This window comes from Camelus dromedarius, chromosome 25 (assembly GCF_036321535.1).
Source record: "Camelus dromedarius isolate mCamDro1 chromosome 25, mCamDro1.pat, whole genome shotgun sequence".
Classification (NCBI taxonomy): domain Eukaryota; kingdom Metazoa; phylum Chordata; class Mammalia; order Artiodactyla; family Camelidae; genus Camelus; species Camelus dromedarius.
The window spans coordinates 1,924,785-1,945,636 of NC_087460.1; the positions used below are offsets into that span (position 1 = coordinate 1,924,785).

General features: G+C 53.5%; 1 protein-coding gene across 2 annotated transcripts in view; it reads right to left on the bottom strand.

Moving 5' to 3' along the window:
• B4GALNT3 (beta-1,4-N-acetyl-galactosaminyltransferase 3) overlaps window positions 1-20,469 on the bottom strand; it is an 80,352-nt gene extending 59,883 nt beyond the window's left edge. For both annotated transcript variants that reach the window (XM_031444359.2, XM_064478906.1), the window contains exon 1: window positions 20,301-20,469. In XM_031444359.2, coding sequence (XP_031300219.2) covers window positions 20,301-20,469 — 169 coding nt within the window. The remainder of the gene's footprint in view (window positions 1-20,300) is intronic.
• Window positions 20,470-20,852: the final 383 nt, after the last annotated feature.

Consider the following 20,852-nt stretch of genomic DNA (forward strand, 5'->3'; position numbering starts at 1 on the left):
TAATTGGCATAATTAAAGTCTACAGCATGTTGATCTGACGCATTTACGTAGTGCAATAGCATTACCATCATAGTGTTAGCCAACACCTCTACCACGTCATATAACTATCATTTCTTTTTTTGCGGTGGGAGCAATTATGATCTAGTCTCTCAACAACTTTGATGTTTATAACTCACTATTGTTGACCATAATCACGGCGCTACACATCAGGACTCCCCCCTGAAGTTTTCAGCCCTCAGACGTGTCCACACCAAGCCTCACGGGTTACGTTGTCCCACCCTGATGCTGGTTCCCATGGAGGCTTCTGCTCCAGTGCGCTTTGTTTTCAAATTAACTCTATTTAAGTATAATTTATATACAATAAAATGGACCAATTTAAGTAAACAGTTCCATGAGTGCTGACAAAGGCATACGCTTGCATAACCTCCATCCTTTGCCTCAGTTATTAAGCTTCCTGGATGATCCAGCTTGAAGCCAGGGCTGGGAACCACTGCTCTGCTGTTCTCGGTTGCCAGCTGAGGCCTTTGGGACTGCAATTCTGAAGTTATTCATTCATTTCTGGGTCTTGGTTTCTTCACATCTCTTGTGCTTGGACAGAATAGCTGTGAACACCACCCCAACACAAGACTCCCAATTTGCTGATTCCTCATATTACAGAATCAGGCTCAAAGTGGAGACAGAAAATTTACTTAAATGGTCATTTCACCTACCCTTCACATACCTGTTGAGCAGCTACCCACTGCCCAGAGCTGGCTCCTCCCTCCCCGTCTCTCAACTTTAGCTGCCCTGGGACTGCAAGGACCTCTTTTCTCTCCTTGCCCCTCCCAGGGAAAGCAGCGGCTCCTCTCCCATCAGGGCGTGATGGAGAGCCTGGCCGGGGCCTCTGTCTTCATCCTCCCTCCCCTCCACTCGTCTAAGTTCTCTGCATCATTTCAGTCCCAGTTCAAACCCCGCCTCCACCACAAAGCCTTCCTCCCCCAGCTAGATTTCACCTCTCTTACTTCTCCCAGGCACCTGAGCACATGATCACGCTCCAGGTGCCCGGAGCACTCACCTTCCTCTAGTTTCAAACAGTCGAACTCAATTAAATATGGAACCAGTTGAAGGCTTTCCTTGAAGGAGGCATAGTGCTAGGCTGTGGGCAACAGCACAATGGTGACTAAGACACAAAACACATGGTCCCTGCCCTCACATGACAGACTCTAAACCAGTGTAATAAGCTTTACCCAAGGTGAGAGGGTTTCTGGGTGCTGGGGAGAACGTGTCAAGGGGAGGCACTATTTCTGTTGTGCACATCCACCTGTGCAAGAACACAGACATAGCCCTTGGAATGCCAACTGCATGGAGTTCACACTGCCTTGTGTCCCCTGCATTTCCCCCACACACAGCATGAGCAACTCTTCACTGGCTGGACCCGAACTCATAGAACAGGTACCACTGCTCAGCTATGGGGCCATTACAGGGGCAATAATTTAGCATCCCCCAACACCAAGCTGCTTTTTTTTTTTTTTTTTTTCATTTTCTCTCCTTTCCTGTTCCTTGTCCCATTTCCGGTCTTCCCTGGCCTAATCCTGGACTGGCCTGGGGCCCGGGGCAGTCTGGTCCCTGCTCAGCTGTGGACTCCCTTTCCTCTTCACCACCCTTTGTTTCTTAGCTCATCCTGTCTGGAGAGAAAGGACAGACCTAAGGTGGCCTGCCTTGGCTACCTGTTGGAATCACCTGGGAAGCAGGCGGTTTCCCCGCCCCACAAATCTAGTTGATTGACTTGAAGCCAGGTCTTGGGATGGACAGCTCTTCAAGCTCCCCAGGTGATTCAAACGTGCAGCTAGATGGAAAACCACTGGGACAGACTAAGGATTTCAAAGCCTCCACCTTCTCAGCTGAGGGGGATGGTCCCCAGAGATAACCACCAGACCTGGCCGGGGGTCAACAGAATGGCATGGCTCGCGCTCGGGGTGGGCCAAGGATTGGGACCTCCTATCTGTAGCATCTCGGCTCTGGAGTGGATGCCAGGACAAAGTTGAAGCCAGCCTCCTGGAGCAGGCGGGGAGACGAGCGGCTGGTTAACGAGGAAAGCTGAGAGCAAGGAGACAGACTGCCGGTGAAACAGGGGTCGCGCGCTCTCGGTGGGGTGGGGGGAAGATCAGGGGAGGCGCCAACCGACGCAGTGTTAGTTCTCAACAAGTGTCAGCTTTCACACTGACACGGTGCTTTCACACTCAAATCCGCTGCATGAAAAAGAGCAGCAAGTAGAAAGAGTTCCACTCTCCAGACTGGGAAGCAGAAGTTCGCATAAGTTTAGCGAGACGAAGTGCCTTTCCTGCCCTTCACCCCCACCCCCTACCCCACGGGCCAGCTCGTGGAATGACAAGGATGTCCACACTCAGACTGACTGCAGAGGTGAAACCCCGAACGAGGCAAGCAACCCCTTGAACTTCAGTTTTCTCACCTGTAAAGTGGAAACTATATAAAGGCTTCTTCCCCCGACAGAGGCATTGTGCAGACAAAACGAGCGTGCTGCGAAGGACACAGGAGGCTGTGATTACGGCGGCTCGGCCTTAGCACGTCTCCCCTGTCACGGATAACTCATCCACTTGTCTCTCGCCTCCTTACCTACCAGCCCAGGCCATTTTCCTCTAGTTTGTAAACTCCCTGTATTTTTCAGTTACTTTTTAAAAGAATCAGATCGTACATACACAGAAATATATGCAAATGGTTTAAAGACTAACACCTGTGCCCCATCCGTCAGCCCAAGGAGCAGGCACAACCAGCTCCTCTGAAGCCCCTTGTGCCTCCGTCCAGTCACCCTCCATCCCTCTCCCCAAATAACTGCTTCCTGAACTTTGTTTCCTTGATTTTCTTTTTATCAAAAACAGACGAGCCCTGGCAACTACTTTTTCATCTCTGTATCTTCGGAATAGTGAACTTTACAGGTAGCAACGGTTGGATAAATGAAGGAGTGACTGTCCTAGCAGGACTAGAACTGTTAACCCTTGGGCCAGTTTCTCCGGTCCTCAGTTTCCTCAATTGTAAAAGGAGGGACACGCTCGATGGGTCCCCTTCCAGCACATCTACGGTTAACCCAGGAGGTTTCCCTAGGGCAGGGACTCGGCTGGAGAGCCATATCACAGCTGCCAACCAGCGTGCCCTGGCCCACGAGTGGGCTTCACACGGTAACACAGGTGCCAAGTACCGACCCCTTGAGTTCCTGGGGCAGCAGAACCCTAGGGCTGGCTGCATCCAACCACAAATACACTTAACTCTTTACCCCCATAAGTGATGCAAATATCTTCTCTTGTTGTTTTCTATGTGTGCCAACAGGAAAAAGGTTGGAGAAGCACTATATTCGACTATTAGCTTGGTGGCGAGTGGGAGCTGGATTTGGACCCAGGACAGTGTGGGGATTCTCTCTCCTCCCTGCCGCCCCGTTCAAAGGTCCGCTGGCCCACTATCCAGGTGCCATACCGGTAGTTTCTGACATATAGGGCCACCTAGAGAGATGCAAGACTGAAACATCCTGAAGCAGGAGGAGAAGGGAAGGCTTGGAGGAAGTGGCGGCTTCGAGGCCCCACCCCTGTGCAGAGGGACCCCTGTCCCAGGTCCTCACTGCAGCTGGGACAGAGGCAGGAATGCGTCCTGAGAGCAGACCTGCAGGGCCGGGGCCCGGGGCTCCCCGCAGGCGGCCCAGCCCAGCTGCCGGGCCAGCCACAGCTGTTGGCAGGGAGTCTCCAGGTCTAAAATTAGCCTCCAGCTCTCCACCCAGGCAGTTCCACCACGCACTCTGGCAGACGGGCCCTGCGGTGAGGTAATGACTGGGCGCCTGTGTGCCTCGGGGCAACGGGGGTAAAGGAGGCAGCACCCGTGAGGGTCAGCCTGGGGCTGGGACGGGGACGGAAGCAGGAGCTCGTGTGTGTGGAGCCTGCGTCCTGCTTTGCGTCTGCGTCCCGTGGGGACACCCTGTCCTGTGCTCCAGGCACAGCGCGGAAGGGGACACAAACTTCTCCTGAGAACTTCAGACGTGCCAGGTTCTCAGTCTGCCACCACAGCCCCGTGGGGTCAGGAACATCACTCCCCTCGCACAGAAGCCACGGGGATGCTCCCCAAGTCAGGGGCCCTGGGAAGGCATGCTTTCAGAGGGGCAGCCTCCCCCTGGAGGGGCAGCTCTGGAGGCAGAGCCCAAGCCCGTGACTCACTGACCCCTACCTCCAGATCCCTCCGCTTCTGATGGTCTGGTCAGGAAGCCAGTGGCCAGAGCTGCCAAAATAGGCGGCCAACCCCGTGGCCAACCCCGGGCAGAAGTCTCTCCTCCCCTGGGCTGAGCACACTGAGGTATTTATGTGAGGGCTGCCCGCAGGCAGGGAGGGGCTGGGGGTGAGGCTCCAAGGTGGGGACTTGTCAGAAGTGCAGTGGCGAGTCGGAGGGCTCCAGAAAGAGGAGCATGGTCACCGGGCCTGCAGAAGGGACCCCAAGGCCACTCAGCCCCTCCGAGCCCATCTCCCCAAGGACCACGGCCCAGGGCTCATCCGACCTCACCCTCCCTCCCTGCCCCTGCCTGTGGAACCCATCCTCCCAGTCCCAGGTGAGGGGGAAGCGGAGAATGAAAGACAGAACCCCAGCGCTGGTGCAAATACCGCTCTCTTTGGGAATAATGTCAGAGCCAGAGGGAAGCCCACGCCCCAAGGAGCCGAGATGCCTCCACTTGCAGAGGAGGAAAGTCAGGCCCAGAGCGCAGGACTGACTTGCTCAGCCTCAGAGCCAGTTCTTAACCAGAACCAAGACCAGAACTCAGGTCCCCGACTCCAGCCCAGGGTTCTCACCCCTGAGGAAGTGCTTAAAAGGAAAGGCCATCCGAGTTCTCCTCTAGGCCTGGTTCTGTGACACGGCTTCCCCTCTCCTTCCGCTAAGACAGGTCTCAGTCCATCGCACAACAGATCATGCAAGCCACCAGTGACCTCCTGCTCCTCTGCCGGACGTGCCAGGTCTCACCTTCGGAACCTCTCATCTGCACCTGACAGCTGCTCCCCTTTTGCTTGTCAAGACCCCGTAGCAGGCTGACCCCTCCCCGTATCTCCCTCACTGTTCATTCTGTCTCCCTCACTGGCTAGTTCAAGGCGGCCCAAAGCCCCCCGCCCCCAGATGTATCCCCTTCTGGGGTGACCAGGCTCCACGTCTCGCTCCCCCACCCCAGCTCTGGCAGTCCAGGCAGCATCAGCTGGTCGAGGGGAGGGCTCTGGGCAGGACAGGACAGTGGCACCATCAAAGCACAGCCATGAAACCAAAGGCCCCGAGCAGAGGTTGCATGGCCCGGCGACAGTCTGGACCACATACCGTGGCCCGCTGGGCTCCTGAACCACCCCCATCTCCCACCTGTCCTGAGCATCAGAACCCTTCAGCGGGCCTCCCACCTCATCGGTGGGCTGCATGGGTTTGTCTGTGCCAGGCACCTCTTGCCTTCCTCTCTCCTCTAATACAGGAGCAGCAGGCCGTACAGGCTGTCTTCCCCGTGAACTCCAGGATCCAGCCCCTGCGGCCCCACCCCCGCCGGCCACAGCAGAGGACACCTTCCCAAGCAGGAGGAAAGGACCGACCCTCCTCTGGGAGAAGGAGCGACCTCTGACCCTAAAGTGCGCCTGCCGCCCAGGCTGCTCCAAGCTCCAGTTGGGGGGGGGGGGTGTCCCGGGTGGAACAGGGACCATTTTTCTGTCTGACCGTCCACTCCCTCCCTCACATGACTGGTTCCTGGAGGCCCTGCCAGCTGGGGAAAGGGTTCACCATCCTGGAGCTTTCCAAACCTTCTCAGAGATCTAAAGGAGCAGAGAAGTATAGAAAAACCACTCTTTCTGGAGGATTTTTTTCCCCCCTTGGTTTTAGAAGAAACAACTTTGGGGTTTTTTCCTGCCTCTCAGGCCTTCTAACATCTAAATATACCAAGCATAATCATTTCGAGCAAACCAAGTTATGTATAATATATGTTTATCTTGCTTAACTAACAGAAAACTACTTTACGGGTGCTAAAAATATTTCATGATTGTTTTCCTAAAAATATTACGGAACATTTTCATTTCCCAGAAACTGACCCCCCCAATTTTTGTATCAACAAGCACCTTAGGCCATTTATGTGCATTTCTTTTCCTCAAAGTGGTAAACATCAGGTTGCAACTGAATAGCTCTTGCTTCTGTAAACGTTCCCCTCACCCCCCGTAACAGTCGGGTGGCTTTTCTTGAGGAAAACAAGTAAAGCTTCACCATTGTAGACTGTTCCTACGCAAATATTTTTCCAATTTTCGTGCATCGGAGCAAAGTTGAATTCTTATTTGCCCTGCTAAATCAAGCTTGAATATTATTATTTTTTCACCTCCTCTCTGAGCTCTTCCCCAAACATGTTCCGAACCCACTTGTTGCTACCTACCTGCAACTTTTCTTCAGTTTGTCGTCCATTTCGTCTCTTACCCCCTCACAAAGAATTGCCAGTGATGGCCTTCCATAACCCAAGGGCCGGGGTTATGAAAATACCCGCCCTCGACAGCTTGTACCTTTCCGCAGAGATGAGGATAAAGGAGAAGATGACATGTTTTCAAATTTTGTTTGTATTTTTCTGTCAAAGGGTTTCATGATTCACGTGATCCAGGATTCTTCTGATTTAAAATCAGCTTCATCTATTCCCATTCCCCAGCCCTCCTCAACTCAAGGAGGTGAGAGGAAATCATAATTCCACTTGCTTTAGCAGAATGGGGTCTGTTCTGAGGGTGGGAGGGTGCGGGGTCAGGGGGTGCGAAGGGACCTGCCGGATGAGGAATGTCACATCTTGACTGCCCTTTGCAATATGAGGATTCAACATCCACAAGGGCTTCCTTACAGGTGACCTTCAGATACCAGCACCAGTGCAGCGTATCGCTGGAGGATTTCGGAAAACCCACAGATCGCCCCCAGCAGCAGCTGAGCTGGGCACATGGTCCACTCCCAGCTAAGCGGCAACAACTTCAGCTAGTTCATTGGCAAGAAAAGATAAACAGATCTGAGCACCAGTCCTCTACGTACTTGGTGCACACCAGGAGAAAACACTTCACAAAACTCACACATTAAAAGGAAGCTTCTCAGCAAACACAAAGGCACGGTGAGAGCACGCCCAGGGACCAGGAGTTCCGGCCCCAGCCCCGCTCCCGGGTGGCTTGCTTAAAACACTCTCGGCCTCAAATTCTTTACTGGTAAAATCAGAAGGCTGGGCAAACACTACCCTTTAAGAGGCAACTCCAATCAATCTGTAGTGACAGCCTGGCGAGCTGCGTTGAGAAAGACTGGGAGACTGTGCCGGGGCTCAGGGAAAGAATTTCCTCTTCTACTGGAGATGCCTGTCACCGACCTGGAAACAGAGGTGCAGGCATTTTCCATCTCAGAATTTAAAAATCCCTGTCCTGAGGTTCTTTGTGATGTGTAAAAGAAAACATCCCAAAATTAATCAAAAGAGAGACAAAGGAGCTTTCAAAGCTGACAAAGTGGTAATAAATAATCACAGCTAACGTTTAGTCGACATTATGTGTCAGGAGCGGTTCTTGCTGCTGTCTATGTGTTATTTCACTTAAGCGTCACAACCAAACCCAACGAGGGGAGTGACACTACTGCTAACATTCCCATTTTACAGATGAGGACCTGGGGTGCACCGAGGTTCAGTAATCTGCTCACGGAGGCACAGTTTACTAAGCATAGGAGCCGGGATCCAAACTTAGGCAGTCTGACTTCAGAGACCTGCTCTCAGTCAGATGCCAGGAAGGAAGGGAGAAAAGGAGGCGCAAAGACACTGGCAGATGGTGGGCAGGACACCACGGCCACCTCAGAGGTCGAGGCAGAAACGGTGGCGGTGTCCACACAGGGGAAGCGTGGGCACAACCAAGGCCGTGTCGGCCGAATTCTCAGTTAACCACCTGCTCCTCCGAGCGCCGGTGCTCGTGGGGAGGGGGAAGCCAGTGCCGTGAGCAGGCTCTTCGGAGCCATCCCCGGCTTCTCCAGCAACCTCACTGGAGGGCCCAAAGCCAACCCAGACGGAGTGGGAACAGAAGGAAACGTCAGCTGGGAGCTTCAGATAACTGAAGCTCGACAGCAGCTCCAAAAAGGGTGAAGAAACAGAGGGAGGCTTCGGGGGAAGATGGACTGAAAGGGCGGGCAGCGGTGGGCACGGCACGCAGAAGGAAGCCTGCGGAGCAGCCCTGCGGAGTCCGAGAGAGGACCCGCCCGAGGGAGGGGGACCCCAACTCTGGTGCTCCAGGGCCAGAGGCCACACTCTCGGGATGCGGACCCCCAGACCTTACACACGCTCTCTGCATCTCCCAGCAATGGGACTGCTTCTTGGCTCTCTTTCTCCCCACTGACTTCTGTCCCTGCATCTAAAGAAAAGGATTTAATCAGGCGGAACCCAGTTAACTGTCCACAAGTCAACCAAACGCTGACAACCTACCACATCCAGGCATCGGGCAAAGCACTCAGGCAGAGTTCCCGACCAGGGATCCCTGGAGAGGTGTCGGGGGCCTGTGTACTCCCACAAATAGCACACAAACTATGAGGGGGCAGCCACATTTCTGGGGAGAGGGTCCTCAGTTTCTTCATCGGCTTTTACAAGTGTGTACAAGCCACAAAGGGTTAAGTGCATCTGCCAGGGAGACCAAGGGAAGGGGCCCAGGTCTGGCACCCGAGAAATTCAGTCTCATGGGGGAAGACAGACGGACAGAAATAACTCCGAGGCAAGACAGCCCCTGATAAGCATGCTAGCCGAGGACAAAAGGTGGAGCGGGGGAGGGGAGCAGAGGTTCATTCCTGCGGGGGTGGGGGTGGGGGTGGGGGGCTGTTGATAGGATGTCCTCCCCTCCCGACCCTGGTTTGGAATCCATGTTGGCGAAGAGGAGAAACCCCAGGCCCAGAAAGCGCCCCTGCCAGCGCCCCTCGCCCACGTTCCCCCAGCAGGAACCCAGAGTCGGAGGCTGCCTCCATGCTCGCCGGGGAGCAGGGACAGAGGACGCTGTCCCAGGGCAAGGGCAGGTGGCAGGACGATGAAGGTGAGCACTGACCGGGTCTGCGCTTTCCCCCTCTGCCGGCTCCCGTCTTCCGAATTCCTGGGGTGCTTGTGACACTTGCCCCCGGGAGCCCCCCACTCTCCGGGCTTCTCTTCTCCCACCTCCATCCAGAAACTCTGTCCTCACCTGTTTCATTCTCTTCCAAGAACTCGTCGCCACCTGAAATTCTTCTCTCTTTGTCTGTGTGTTTATTATCTGTCTTTTCCTCCGGAAACATCAGCTCCAGGACAGCACAGCCTTTAAATGCCTGGTTCCCTCCCACGTCCCTAACATCTACAGCGCTGCCTGGCACATTTGGTAAACGAGCGTCTGTTCCCCGTCCCTTTGTGCGTGTTCTTCTGCAAGACTAGCACAGCGTCCAGGCCCCAGAGAGCAGAGTGTAAGAAGAAATGGAGGCACTTACTTCTCCTGAGACCACTGTTTGAGATGCTGTGTGTGCAAGGCAGCCTTAAGTTAAAATGATCACGGGAGGAGGGTGTAGGTCAGTGGTAGAGTGCATGCTGAGCATGCACAAAGTCCTGGGTTCAACCCCCAGTACCTCCATTAAAGTAAAGAACAAACCTGATTACCTCCCCCACCAAAAAAGAAAAAAGAAAAAAAGATCACAGCAGAGTGTAGGCAGAGAACCATGTGTGCAACCCAGAACTTTCATATCTCCTACCACCTTCTGCGTCAACAGTACCGACAAACTGTCACATGTTTCTTTGACAAGTCGCAGCCTTCCCATCACCGTCCTGAGCCACAGGTCATCGCCCACACCCCACGTCACCACAGTGGCCATCTGGGTGGCCTCGGTCACCAAGATGTCCTGCAAACTTCTGGGAGCTTCATCTCCCAATAGTCATGCTCCTAGGACATGAAATGTGTTCCCTAACTGTCTGAAGAACTAAAGCAAGAAGCAGTGGGTAAGAATAAGAAACACCGCCGCCATCATATCCAGTCCCTGCTTTCAGAAATCTACGTCACTCTCGAGTCGAAACCCAGTGGCCTGGAGCTCAGGACTGTGCCACCAGGTCACAACCACCTTTCCAGACTCGTCTCCTCCATCCCGTGGGAGCCTCTGCCCTCAGGATCAGCGCTGCCCACACTTTGACTCAGTCTGTGCCAGACTCCCCAGGTGGAAACAGCCACCTTTATCAGACACGCTCAAACTCCAACAGCAACGAAAACCCCAACAGAGCTGGAAGAGGTCTTAAAAATTCAGGCCAAAGGACTTCCTTTTGAGAAATACAGCAAAATGCTAAGAAATGCTGCATAAAATGGGACAAACTTCTTATTTACATAGCTAAGCTCTCCATAAATCAGGGCAATCTCCAGGGGCCAGAGCATGAAGATGTGAGCTCTGGTGCACTCCCCTCTCAGTCTGGGGCAACCGACCGCTTCAGATAAGAGATTAGGTAAAACAAATTCTGGAGTATTAAACACAGAGAACGGGGGAAGGACACAGCTCGGCGGTAGAGCGCGTGCCTAGCGTGCACAGGGCCCTGGGTTCAATCCCCAGTATCTATGTTAAAAAGAAAGAGAGAGAAAGAGAGAAATGAGAATATATCTTAAGACTCTGTCCTGGGTTCATGAGGAACCCTCAGCGTCCTCACTCCCGCTGCCCATCTCCGACGCAGAGGTGGCGGTGAGCGGTCTGGGGACCAGACGGTGGGCGAGGGGAGGGCGTGCGTGTCCACTTGCCCACACACGTCCATTTGAACCCTGCTTGGCAGGAAGGGTGGAAAGGAGGGGATCAGAGGATTTGTAAGAAGATCTCAGCAGGGAGGCCTTTAATCTCTGAAGCAACTGCTTGCATGGGGACCATGTTGTCAAGGGTGACCTTGGAGGCCAAGGAGCCAGAGGCCCTGGCGAACTGCCACCTCTCATCAGGCAACGGAGTCCTGAAAGACCAGAAAGAAGGCCAAAGACTGACCCAGGAGAGGTTCCAAACCTGCCCCTGAAAGGAACATCCCAGTCTAGAGATTACGGAACTGAAGCTCTCAAAGGAAGAAAGGCTTGCCTGAGCACCCGCGGTAAGTCAGCTTCAAAGCTGGGATTTAAACAGAGGTACGGCCCAGTGCTCCTGCCGGCCGGTCCCGGAAGCCCTCCCGAGTGTACCCGGGGTGGGTGCCGCTCCCCAGCCGCTGAGCTTTGGTGCCAGGTACGTCCCCCGAACAGCTCTTGCTCTCAGCAAAACCCTTAACTTCCAACTTACCCCCCCCCCCATCAACGCGGATCTCTGCCGGGGTACACGTGGAAAGACGGAGGCAGTGCTGAACATCATGGAAAAAAGAGTGGCTGAAGAATGTGCGTTCGGTGGCAGGTGTGGACACGGATGGCTGAGGGCCTGGGCACAGCTGTGTCACGGGCCGAGAAGCTGAAGGCAAAAGGGCCAGCTGAGGAATGTGTCCACACACTAGGAGGAGTCTCTCATTCCTACCAGATCATAAACTCTGCAGGGGAAGAGACAGAGGCCGACATTCTCTGAGCTCCTAACATGTGCTAGGCTTATGTTCAATCTAATCGGGCAACTAACATGTGCGAGGCTCACTAAATCTTACCTAATCAGAAGAAGAGCTCCACGGGGAGGTCACAGAACCCCAGCCCCCCGACGAAGCATCTGAGCCTTGAAAAGGAACACACACCTTACATAAGGTCCTGGAACTGGGGAGTCACAAGACTTGGATTTGAACCCCACCCTGCCTCCAATTTCCATAATTTTTTCCAGGAACCATCGATGCTTTTCATCTCACTCAGTCCCCCACAAAAAAAGTAAATACTCACTAAACATTTTACTTAAGTTTTAAAATGAATCACCTCTGCAGCCATTCAAGATTGGCAAAAAGAAGTCAAGACTGAAAACTGCACATCACTCAGTTTCCTGGGCATTTATACACGCAGACCTCACTTTTCTGCACAGATATTGCATTTTTTTTACAAACTGAAGATTTGTGGCAACCCTGCGTGGAGCAGGTCCACAGGCACCATTTTTCCAACAGCATTTGATCGCCTGGGGTCTCTGCCACATTTTGGTAATTCTGGCAATATTTCAAACCTTTTCATTATTATTCTGTTTGTTATGGTGATCTGCGGTCAGTGGTCTTTGACGCTACTATTACAAAAATACTATGATTCACCGAAGACTCAGATGACTGTGAGCATTTTCTACCAATAAAGTATTTTTAATTAAGGTATGTACGTTGTTTTAGACACAAGACTACTGCACATTTACTAGACTGCAGTGTAGTGTAAACGTAACTGTTATGTAACATCAGTGTGCCTCACTTTATTGCAATGTTCACTTTATGGCAGTGGTCTGGAACTGAGCTCACAGGATCTCTGAGATCTATCTGCGAAAATCCTTGGTCTGTCTGGACTGTCATTTCTCCGCTCCCACCCCCGCCCTTCTTTCTCCTTTTCCCATCCGTGGGCCCTCTTCTCAGGTCCTGTGCCATGAAGCACAATTCCACCAGCCAAGGAGCGGGGTACAGGCACAGCCCCTGCCAGGCACCACAGGAATGCAGCCTGGAAGAAGAGAAGTGGGCGGGAGGCAGGCAGCACCTGTGCCCTGGGCTTCCCTGCTTTCTCACCTGTCAGTGAAGGGGCCAGACCTCTGATGTTTGTGACTTTATGCTCCCAGAAGCCACAGCTCTTCATGCTCATGGTCCCTGCGCTGGCCTGGGAGGGTGAGGAGCCCAAAGGACAAACCTGAGGTTCCTGGCCTCCCTGGCCAGCCCTCTCGGTTAATCAGTACTGTCGGGGGTCCCATGCGTCATTACATTTCCCTTATAGTTATGTCCTTGTTTTCAATGACAGTCCCTCAGACCCCAGCGTCTGTCAGTAAATTCCAAGGTTTTGATATTCTTTTCACACATAAGGAGGTGAGAATTTATTTTGGAATGTCATTCAATGTTTCAACACTTCAATAAACTAAAGAAATCAGGAAAATTATTTTTCAGCTCTTTAGAATTCTTGTTTTAACGTATTCCAGGATCCACCTGGTTATCACAGCTAACACACTTTTTTTCTTTTCGGTAATCTCTAGGTCAGAGCAGTGAGGTTACGGGTGACTGTTAATTTCTTCTTCATACTTGTGAACACACCACAGAACTTTTACTGATTTCTTTGTGCCTTGACCTGATCCAGAAAAAAATCAAAGTGGCTTGCAAGCACCGCAGAACATAAAATGACATAAATTAGAAGTAGTCGTGGGTAAAAATGAAAAAGATACAGGCAAAAAATTGAAACCAAAATGCAGATCATAAAATCTTTTACACTTTTCCCCCAATGAATCAAAAACTGAATTCTAAAGCTTTCTAGGAACCAACACAAAGGGAGAAAACAGAATGGTTATACCAATTCACGTGGCCGATAAAAATTAAAACGGACAGACTGCTCAGGAGAAGCACAACCAGTTCTAACGTCAGGGCAGAAGAAAGTTCTCATCACAAGGAGAAAAGATGCAATTACACCTAGCTTAGTTAACTAGACTTAACTAGTTAACTAGACTTACTGTGGTGATCATTCTGTAATACATACGTGTATCAGATCATTCTGTTGTACACTTTCAACTAATATGCCAGTTATCTCTCTAAAAGTGGGGGAAAAAATAAAGGCCAGAAGAAACATTTCTGGAGCGCTCTCGTACACAGAATAGGCAGTGGTCCCTAGTCCTCCCTTGGAGACTGTCGCAGGACTGCGTCTTATGGCCCTTGGGGCCCTGGTCTTCCTGGGCCACTCCTTAAGTTACTGAGTCAGCTGTGCTGGGGTGTCTAAAGCACAGAAAGGGAGTTTTACAGGGGTGGGTGTGGCCCAGAGACACCGCCATTACCTGGTATAATGAACATGTGTTATTTTTATAATCACAAAGAAATACTGCTTTTAAAATAAATCACATACTGTGTGATTCCATCTCCACAAAGTATAAAAATAGACTAAATTAGTCTATGTGGATGGTAGTGACTGAAAGTGCCGGCAATGTGTTCCTTCACTGGGCTGCTGGGTGCAAGCGTCTGCTCAGTCCGCGGGGATTCACCAGGCTAGACATCTGCACCTGCACCTTCCTGTGCCTGTAACATACTTCCATGAAAAGTTAAAAAAAAAACAAGCCCACGAGGACAATTTGCATGCTTATTTTCTAAAATAAAAAAAAGCTGGTCCATAGTTAAGAAATTTTAAAATTTAGCATAAAAAATAGCAGGGGAGGGTATAGCTCTGTGGTAGAGTGCGTGTCTAGCATGCACAAGGTCCTGGGTTCTATCCCCAGTATTTCCATTAAAAATAAGTAAATAGAAACCTAATTACCTCCCCCAGCAAAAAAACAATCTAGTATAAAAAAAAGTTACATATTAAAATAGCAGAGATAAAAAGAACATTCATTTCTGCTTAGCTCACGGATACGTCTACCGTGAAAGCAGCACTTGTTGGAACCTGGTCTGTAAAAATTTAAAGATCTGTCCATCATGCTTTGCTCACAATGCATAACTTACTCAGCCCGGCACCCTTTATAACCCTTTCCAAATTAGCCTCATGCCTTCCAGGAGCGCCTTCTATTCTGGAAAACACAGAAACCCGTTCACTGTGGATCACAAGGTCAGAGGAGGACTGTCTGAAAGCTGGGACCGTGTGGCCGGCCTCGCTGAGACCTCCTCATCCTCGGACAGGAGGAAACGTGCTCTAGGAAATGGAAAGGGCAGGTCTGGGGACCGGTGGAAGCTCAGCGGCCAAGCAGACAGTGAGCGCGGCTTGGAGCGGCCTCCAGGCCCCCTCCCAGAGCAAGCTCGGCCCTGGCGGTGGCCGCTCCGCTCCATAAAGCCCAGCACCAGAGGGCGAGACCGGCTCCAAGGCCTGGAAAACTACCACAGGGCACGGCCAGCTGCTCCGAAAACCAGCACGGAAGGGGCTGCTCCAAAGATCTCGTGCCACAGAGCAGTTAGGACCGTGCGGGTGTCTGAACAGCTCCCGGGCCCAGCAGGAGCCTGGGGCCTGGGCCCAGACCATAGCCCCGGGGTTCCGGGGTTCCGGGGTCCCGGGGTTCCGGGGTGGCGGCGGGATGGCTGTGGCTCTGCCAGCCGCGTCAGGGAGGCGCACAGACCAGGGAGGGAGAGGCCAGGGCTGGGTGAGGGGTCCTGTCCTCATACACTTTGGCCCAGTTGCAGACAACGCTGGTCCGGGGGCAACATACTTTTCGTTAAAAAACACAGATGGCTTAATTCTTACCCTTTGCCTTTGTGCTTAAAGGCTACTGTTGTTTATATGTATCATGGAACATGGAACAAGAATTCCTAGGTTCTATTCTTGGACCCGTCACTGATAAACAACGCATCTGCCAGTGGAAAATATCAGGTGCTTGGAAATTCAGAGCTTACCATCTGAAACCAGAAGGTATTCAAGTGCCTCGTGTGTGCCGTGCATTGAACACTGATTCGAAGTTACACGCAGCAGCAGCCAGGCGACTAGAACAGCAGCATAAAGAGAGGCAAGGAGGACACAGGAAAAGGAGCCAGAGATTCGGTGGGAAAGCGGGGCAGCGTGGCCAGGGCGCATGTGCTGGGGACCCAGCCACCGGGAGCACACGGAGCAGCTGTGCCTCCCTCCCCGGCCTCCGCCCTGGGTTTCAGCTCTAAGCCACCCCATCCCCTCTGCCCACACATCCGCCTCATCTGTTTCTCCCTCTCTCTCCCGCCGGAGTCTCAGATTACTGTTCTGCCCTGGGCTACCTGTTACCGGAGGGTTTGCATCCTTTCCAGGTCAGAATGGCTGTGGTGACCCTGGGAGCTGCGGGGCCACCTGACATCTGCAGGTGTGCCTCCTCCACCCACTCACAAGGGCCAACCAGAGAGAGACATGTTACAGGTTTCAGGCGTCGAAGGCCACCTCATCCCGGAGCTTGAGAAAACACTGGAGTTCAGCAGGCAGGCTGGGCACTTGCATGGGGACATTCCAGACCCAAGCCTGCAAGATCCAGAAAGGGGCTAGAGCACCTGCCCCGCAGCCCAGGCCCTGGGCCAGATATGCTGCCTCGGCTCCAGCACCAAGTTGGTCCCAGCAAGTTGGTCAATTACAGAGCAAAGAACCTAGAAACCGTTTTAGTCCAGACCTCTGCCCTCAGGCAGTTCATAGCTAATCCAATCTGGACACATGGGTAGAGCTTGTTAAAACCTGCCAGAATGGAGTCTTTAACTTCCGATCGATCGTAGTCTGTTCCCCAGGGCTGCTTTTAGCCAGTCCACACAAGTCAGTTATCAAAATGTTGGAATGATTAAATGAAGGCTTTGGTACACAGGGACTGCCCCAGGCCCTTTGAACGTCCCACTAGAGCCCTGATCTGTCCCCAGGAGAGCTCCAGAACCCAGCAGCTAAAGGAATCTTCGACCTCCACCCCAGCACCCACATCCACACCACAGAACAGCCTTGTTAACCAGTCTTACTATTACCCTGGCTTCTAGGACACTACCCTTTTCTAAAACCTTCACCTGCTTTCTCTTACCTACTGAATAAATGTCCCTCTTTAGGGCTGTGATCCAAAGTCTTGCCTAATACAGCCCCACCCCACATTCTCCTTCACACTCGCTGCTTCACCAAATCCAGAGGCTCAACATTCCCAAACACGAACTCTCCCTTGACTCTGGGTCTTCGGGGCTCTGCTCTCTCCGCCTGGAATAGCCTTCTCTTTCTGTGTCCATTGAAGTCTCACCAACTCCCCAAGAGCTCCTGAAATGTCACCACTTCCATGAAATATTAGTTGAAAGAGCCATGTCCCCGTTCCAGAAGTGTCACAGCAGCGTGTAAGTTCCACATATACAAAACTTAATGGCTGTGGAGAAAACTCTAGTTCAAAAAGACACCTGCACCCCAGTGTTCACAGCAGCACTATATACAGTAGCCAAGACATGGAAGCAGCCTAAGTGTCCATCGACAGAGGAATGGATAAAGAAGATGTGGGGTGTGTGTGTCTGTGTGTGTGTGTGTACACACACACACAGACACACACACAATGGAATGCTATTCAGCTGTAAAAAAGAATGAAATAATGCCATCTGCAGCAATATGGATGGACCTAGAGATGATCATACTAAGTGAAGTCAGAGAGACAAATACCATATGGTGTCACTCATATGTGGAATCTAAATAAATGATACATAGAAAACAAACTTATGGTTACCCAAAGGGGAAAAGTCATGGAAGGATAAATCAGAAGTTTGGGATTAACAGATACACACTACGTATATAATAGATAAACAACAAGGACCTACTATACAGCACAGGGAACTATATTCATTACCTTGTAATAACCTATAATGAAAAAGTATATGAAAAAATATACATACAAACACCTGAATCACTTTGCTGTACACCTGAAACAAACACAACCTTGGAAATCAACTATGCTTCAATTTTTTTTAAAAATGGGGGAAAAAATGAAAAACACTTAATGGTTGTTACATTTTGTGATGATTTTCACACATGCACCTGAACACCCCTCCTAGAGAGAAACCGTAACGGAGTCCTCATTCCAAGTGACCCAGCGCAACGCCCTGCTCGAGGTATGTGCTGAGCAAATATTTGTTTAAATGAATGAGTGAACAGCTCTCATTTTTTTGTCCAAGGGACCCATTTTTCTATCCGTTAACGATTCTGGTGGCTTCTCTCTGAAGTTACTCCAACTGTGGTTGTATCTTTTTCTACATGTGGAACCCAAATTGCACATCCCCAGTATCAAACTACTGGGTTATTCCATGGAGGGAGGAGGTACGCTCCCCTGTCATTGCTTCGCCACCCTGGAGTTTGTAACTGCCCTCCCTCCATACACTTGTCCCAGCGTCAGATGAGTGCACCAGTCACACAGGGACAGCAAATGAAAGGTTCTTGATGGCAGAGGCTGGCCTTACGGATGACAGGAAGGCTGGCGGTGGACTGGGTTGGCAGGGATTGCTAGAGAGAGAAAGGCAGGGTGGCTCGCTGGGAAGCGGGGCCAAGAGGGGGCTCCAGCTGCTGCAGTCTCCAGGGAGTAGAGGAGGGAACACTAGCAAGCCCCTCCCCACTTCTAGTCTGGCTCCCCTGCTCCCCATCCCGAAAAAGAGCTGGGAGGAAGACTATAAGACAAGAGAGGACTCTGACGGGTGATGTCTACGCTTCTTAAAATCAAAGAAGGATGGGAGACGAGGGGCCAGAAACCACAGCCACTGTCTAAATCTCACCGTGAAAGGAAATCAAGAGTGGAACACGACACGACAGCCCAGCACGAGGAGCTGCCTGACAGCAGGTGGGCTTCAGGGCTCTAGGAGGCTGAGAAGAAGGTACCCGTGCTCCATCAGTGCCCAGGCTTGGACCCCCGTTACAAACGAGGTTCAGGGAAACAGAAATTCAATTCTGGAATAGGAAGCTGGGAACATTCTTCTGGAGAAGGGTCAGTTTGGAAAAGGAAACAAAGAATAATGAAACCCAGTCAGAGAGTTAAGATTCATCTAGAAGAGAAAACAAACAGACCCAAGAACTGACGGCTAAGGACGAGACACCAACAGGAGCCAGAGGCCGGGAGCCAGGGTGCGGGGTTGTGACCGTGGCAAGCTGGTTCTGGGCTCTGAGGGGAAATGCTCGGAGGGAAAGGAAAGGAAAAGTATGTGCTGGGCGCGGGAAGGAGGAAGGGGAGCCACTCATTTCAGGCTCACAAAGCAGCTGCTTTCCTCTGTTTTTAATCTGTGCAGAGGGTCCACTGGCTACCCATGAACAAGATGGCCGGCGTCCCAGCGGGGAGAGAAGGGAGACCCCCCAGGGCCTCCTGCCCACCACGTCCATCAGGGCTTGCCCGCTTGGGACTCTGCGTGGCCGTGCTATGGCAGAGTAGGTTCACGTGCTTTCAGAGGACAAACAAGACCGGGGACAGCAGGACAGCTGTGGGAAGGCAGACTGGTCCTCAGAAGGCAGAGCCCTCCTCCTTAGAGCTGTGGGCTGACTGGGCAGAGCCCCGCTCTCAGCGTGCCGAGCTCTCGGACCCCGGAGATGCTCCGGCAGGGGAGACCACCAATCTCCCTGCCCGTGTTGTAGGGAACCTCGGAGATCATTTAGTCCAACCTCCTCCTTCCACCTGAGAAGCCGTCATTTCCCCCCTGGACTCCCCGGCCAGTTAGCAGCAGATCCAGGAATGGAACCCCTGTCTCCTGACGCACAGCCAAAATGATTTCAACTGCCACAGCGTGAGAGGATCCGCCATAAATAACTCTCTCTTCCCTGAACCAGCTCAATTACTGACCCGAGTAACTCCCTGTCTTTGGCCACAAGAGGAGGCAGAGCGCCACACCCAGTCCTGGCAGGGCAGCTGACACAAGAACTTAGAGCATCTTCGCACTGGAGTCCCGTCAGGCACTCCTTCAGCGTCCTGAACGGGGAAGGTTTATTACACCAGACAATGTGCTGTAATTATAAAGCCCCACCTCCCAGGCTTGGGAAGGGCACCTGGCAGTTCTGGGAGCTTCTCCCCACCCCCAAATATTACAGTGACTGTTTACACAGTCCCTGACACTTCGGGAGTTCTCCTTGACTCCGTCAGTAGGAAACTGAAAATCACCTCAGACAGCCATGCCTGCCGGAGCGAAGAAAGCTGGCCACCCCCTCCAGTTCTCCCAGGAGGAAACTGAGGCACAGAAAAATCAAGCGGCTCTGGCTCAGTCGAAAAGAGAAGTAGGAACCTCTCCCCACTGCCTGGCCCACGGAGCTGCCCTCTGCCCTCTGAGAGGGTCTGGGGGTTCAGCCCATTCCGCAGGCTTCCCGAGGGGGGCGGCAGACAACCTGGTGGGGCGGGGTGGGGGTGACCAGGGCCAGGAGCGGGGACCGCTCAGGGAGGAGGAGGGAGACTCGCAGGAAGAGGAAGGGGCTAGGAGCGGAGTGGCGTGTGGAAGAGGGGGAGACGAGTGGCCCCCGGAGGTGCTGTTAAAATGAAGGACCCCAGAAAACGCAGCTGGGGAGCAGAAGGAGCGAGCCGCGGGGAAGGCGGGGAGCAGTTCGGGCAGCGCGGCCCTGAGCGCGCGGCCCGGGTGGAGGCGGCCAAGGGCACCTCGGACACGGACCCCAGCCCGCCCGGGGTGCCCAGGTCCCGGCCGGCGTGCCCCCAGCCCCACGCCGGCGCTCGGCTCCGCGGCTCCCTCGCCGTCCCTCGGGCGCGGGCGCCCGGCACCGGGAGCCCACGAGAGGCGGAGCGCGGGTCTCCGCTGGGGGGCGGTCCCCCGACGCGGCAGCCGCGGCCCCGGCGCTACTTACTCCGGTTCAGGGGGTTCCCGCCGACCTGGGCCGACGCCGCCAGCTCCAGATAGAGAGTCCAGAGCCCGAGGGACACCAGGGCGAGCAGCAGCAGCAGCCGGAAGCGCCTCCGCAGCAGCTTGAGCGGGCGCTGGAGCAGCAGGAGCCGCGCAGCCCGGGGGCCCCCCATGGCGCTGCGCCCCCGGCCCGGCCCCGCGCCCCGCCCGGCCCTCAGCGCCGCGCACCGGCCGCCTCCCCCGGCCGCTCCGCCGCGGGGCGCCGGCTTATGCCCCGCGCAGGCCCCGGGCTCTCGGCGCAGCCCGGCGCCTCCCGAGGTCCCGCGCCTCTCGCGCCCACGGCCGGTGCAGGCTCGCCGCCTCGCCGCTCGCCGCCTCGCCGCTCGCCGCCTCGCCGCTCGCCGCCTCGCCGCTCGCCGCCTCGCCGCTCGCCGCCTCGCCGCTCGCCGCCTCGCCGCTCGCCTCGCCGCTCGCCGCCTCGCCGCTCGCCGCCTCGCCGCTCGCGTCTGCCCACGAGGAGGCTCCCCAGGTGCGCCCGCCCCTCCCCGCGCCTCCG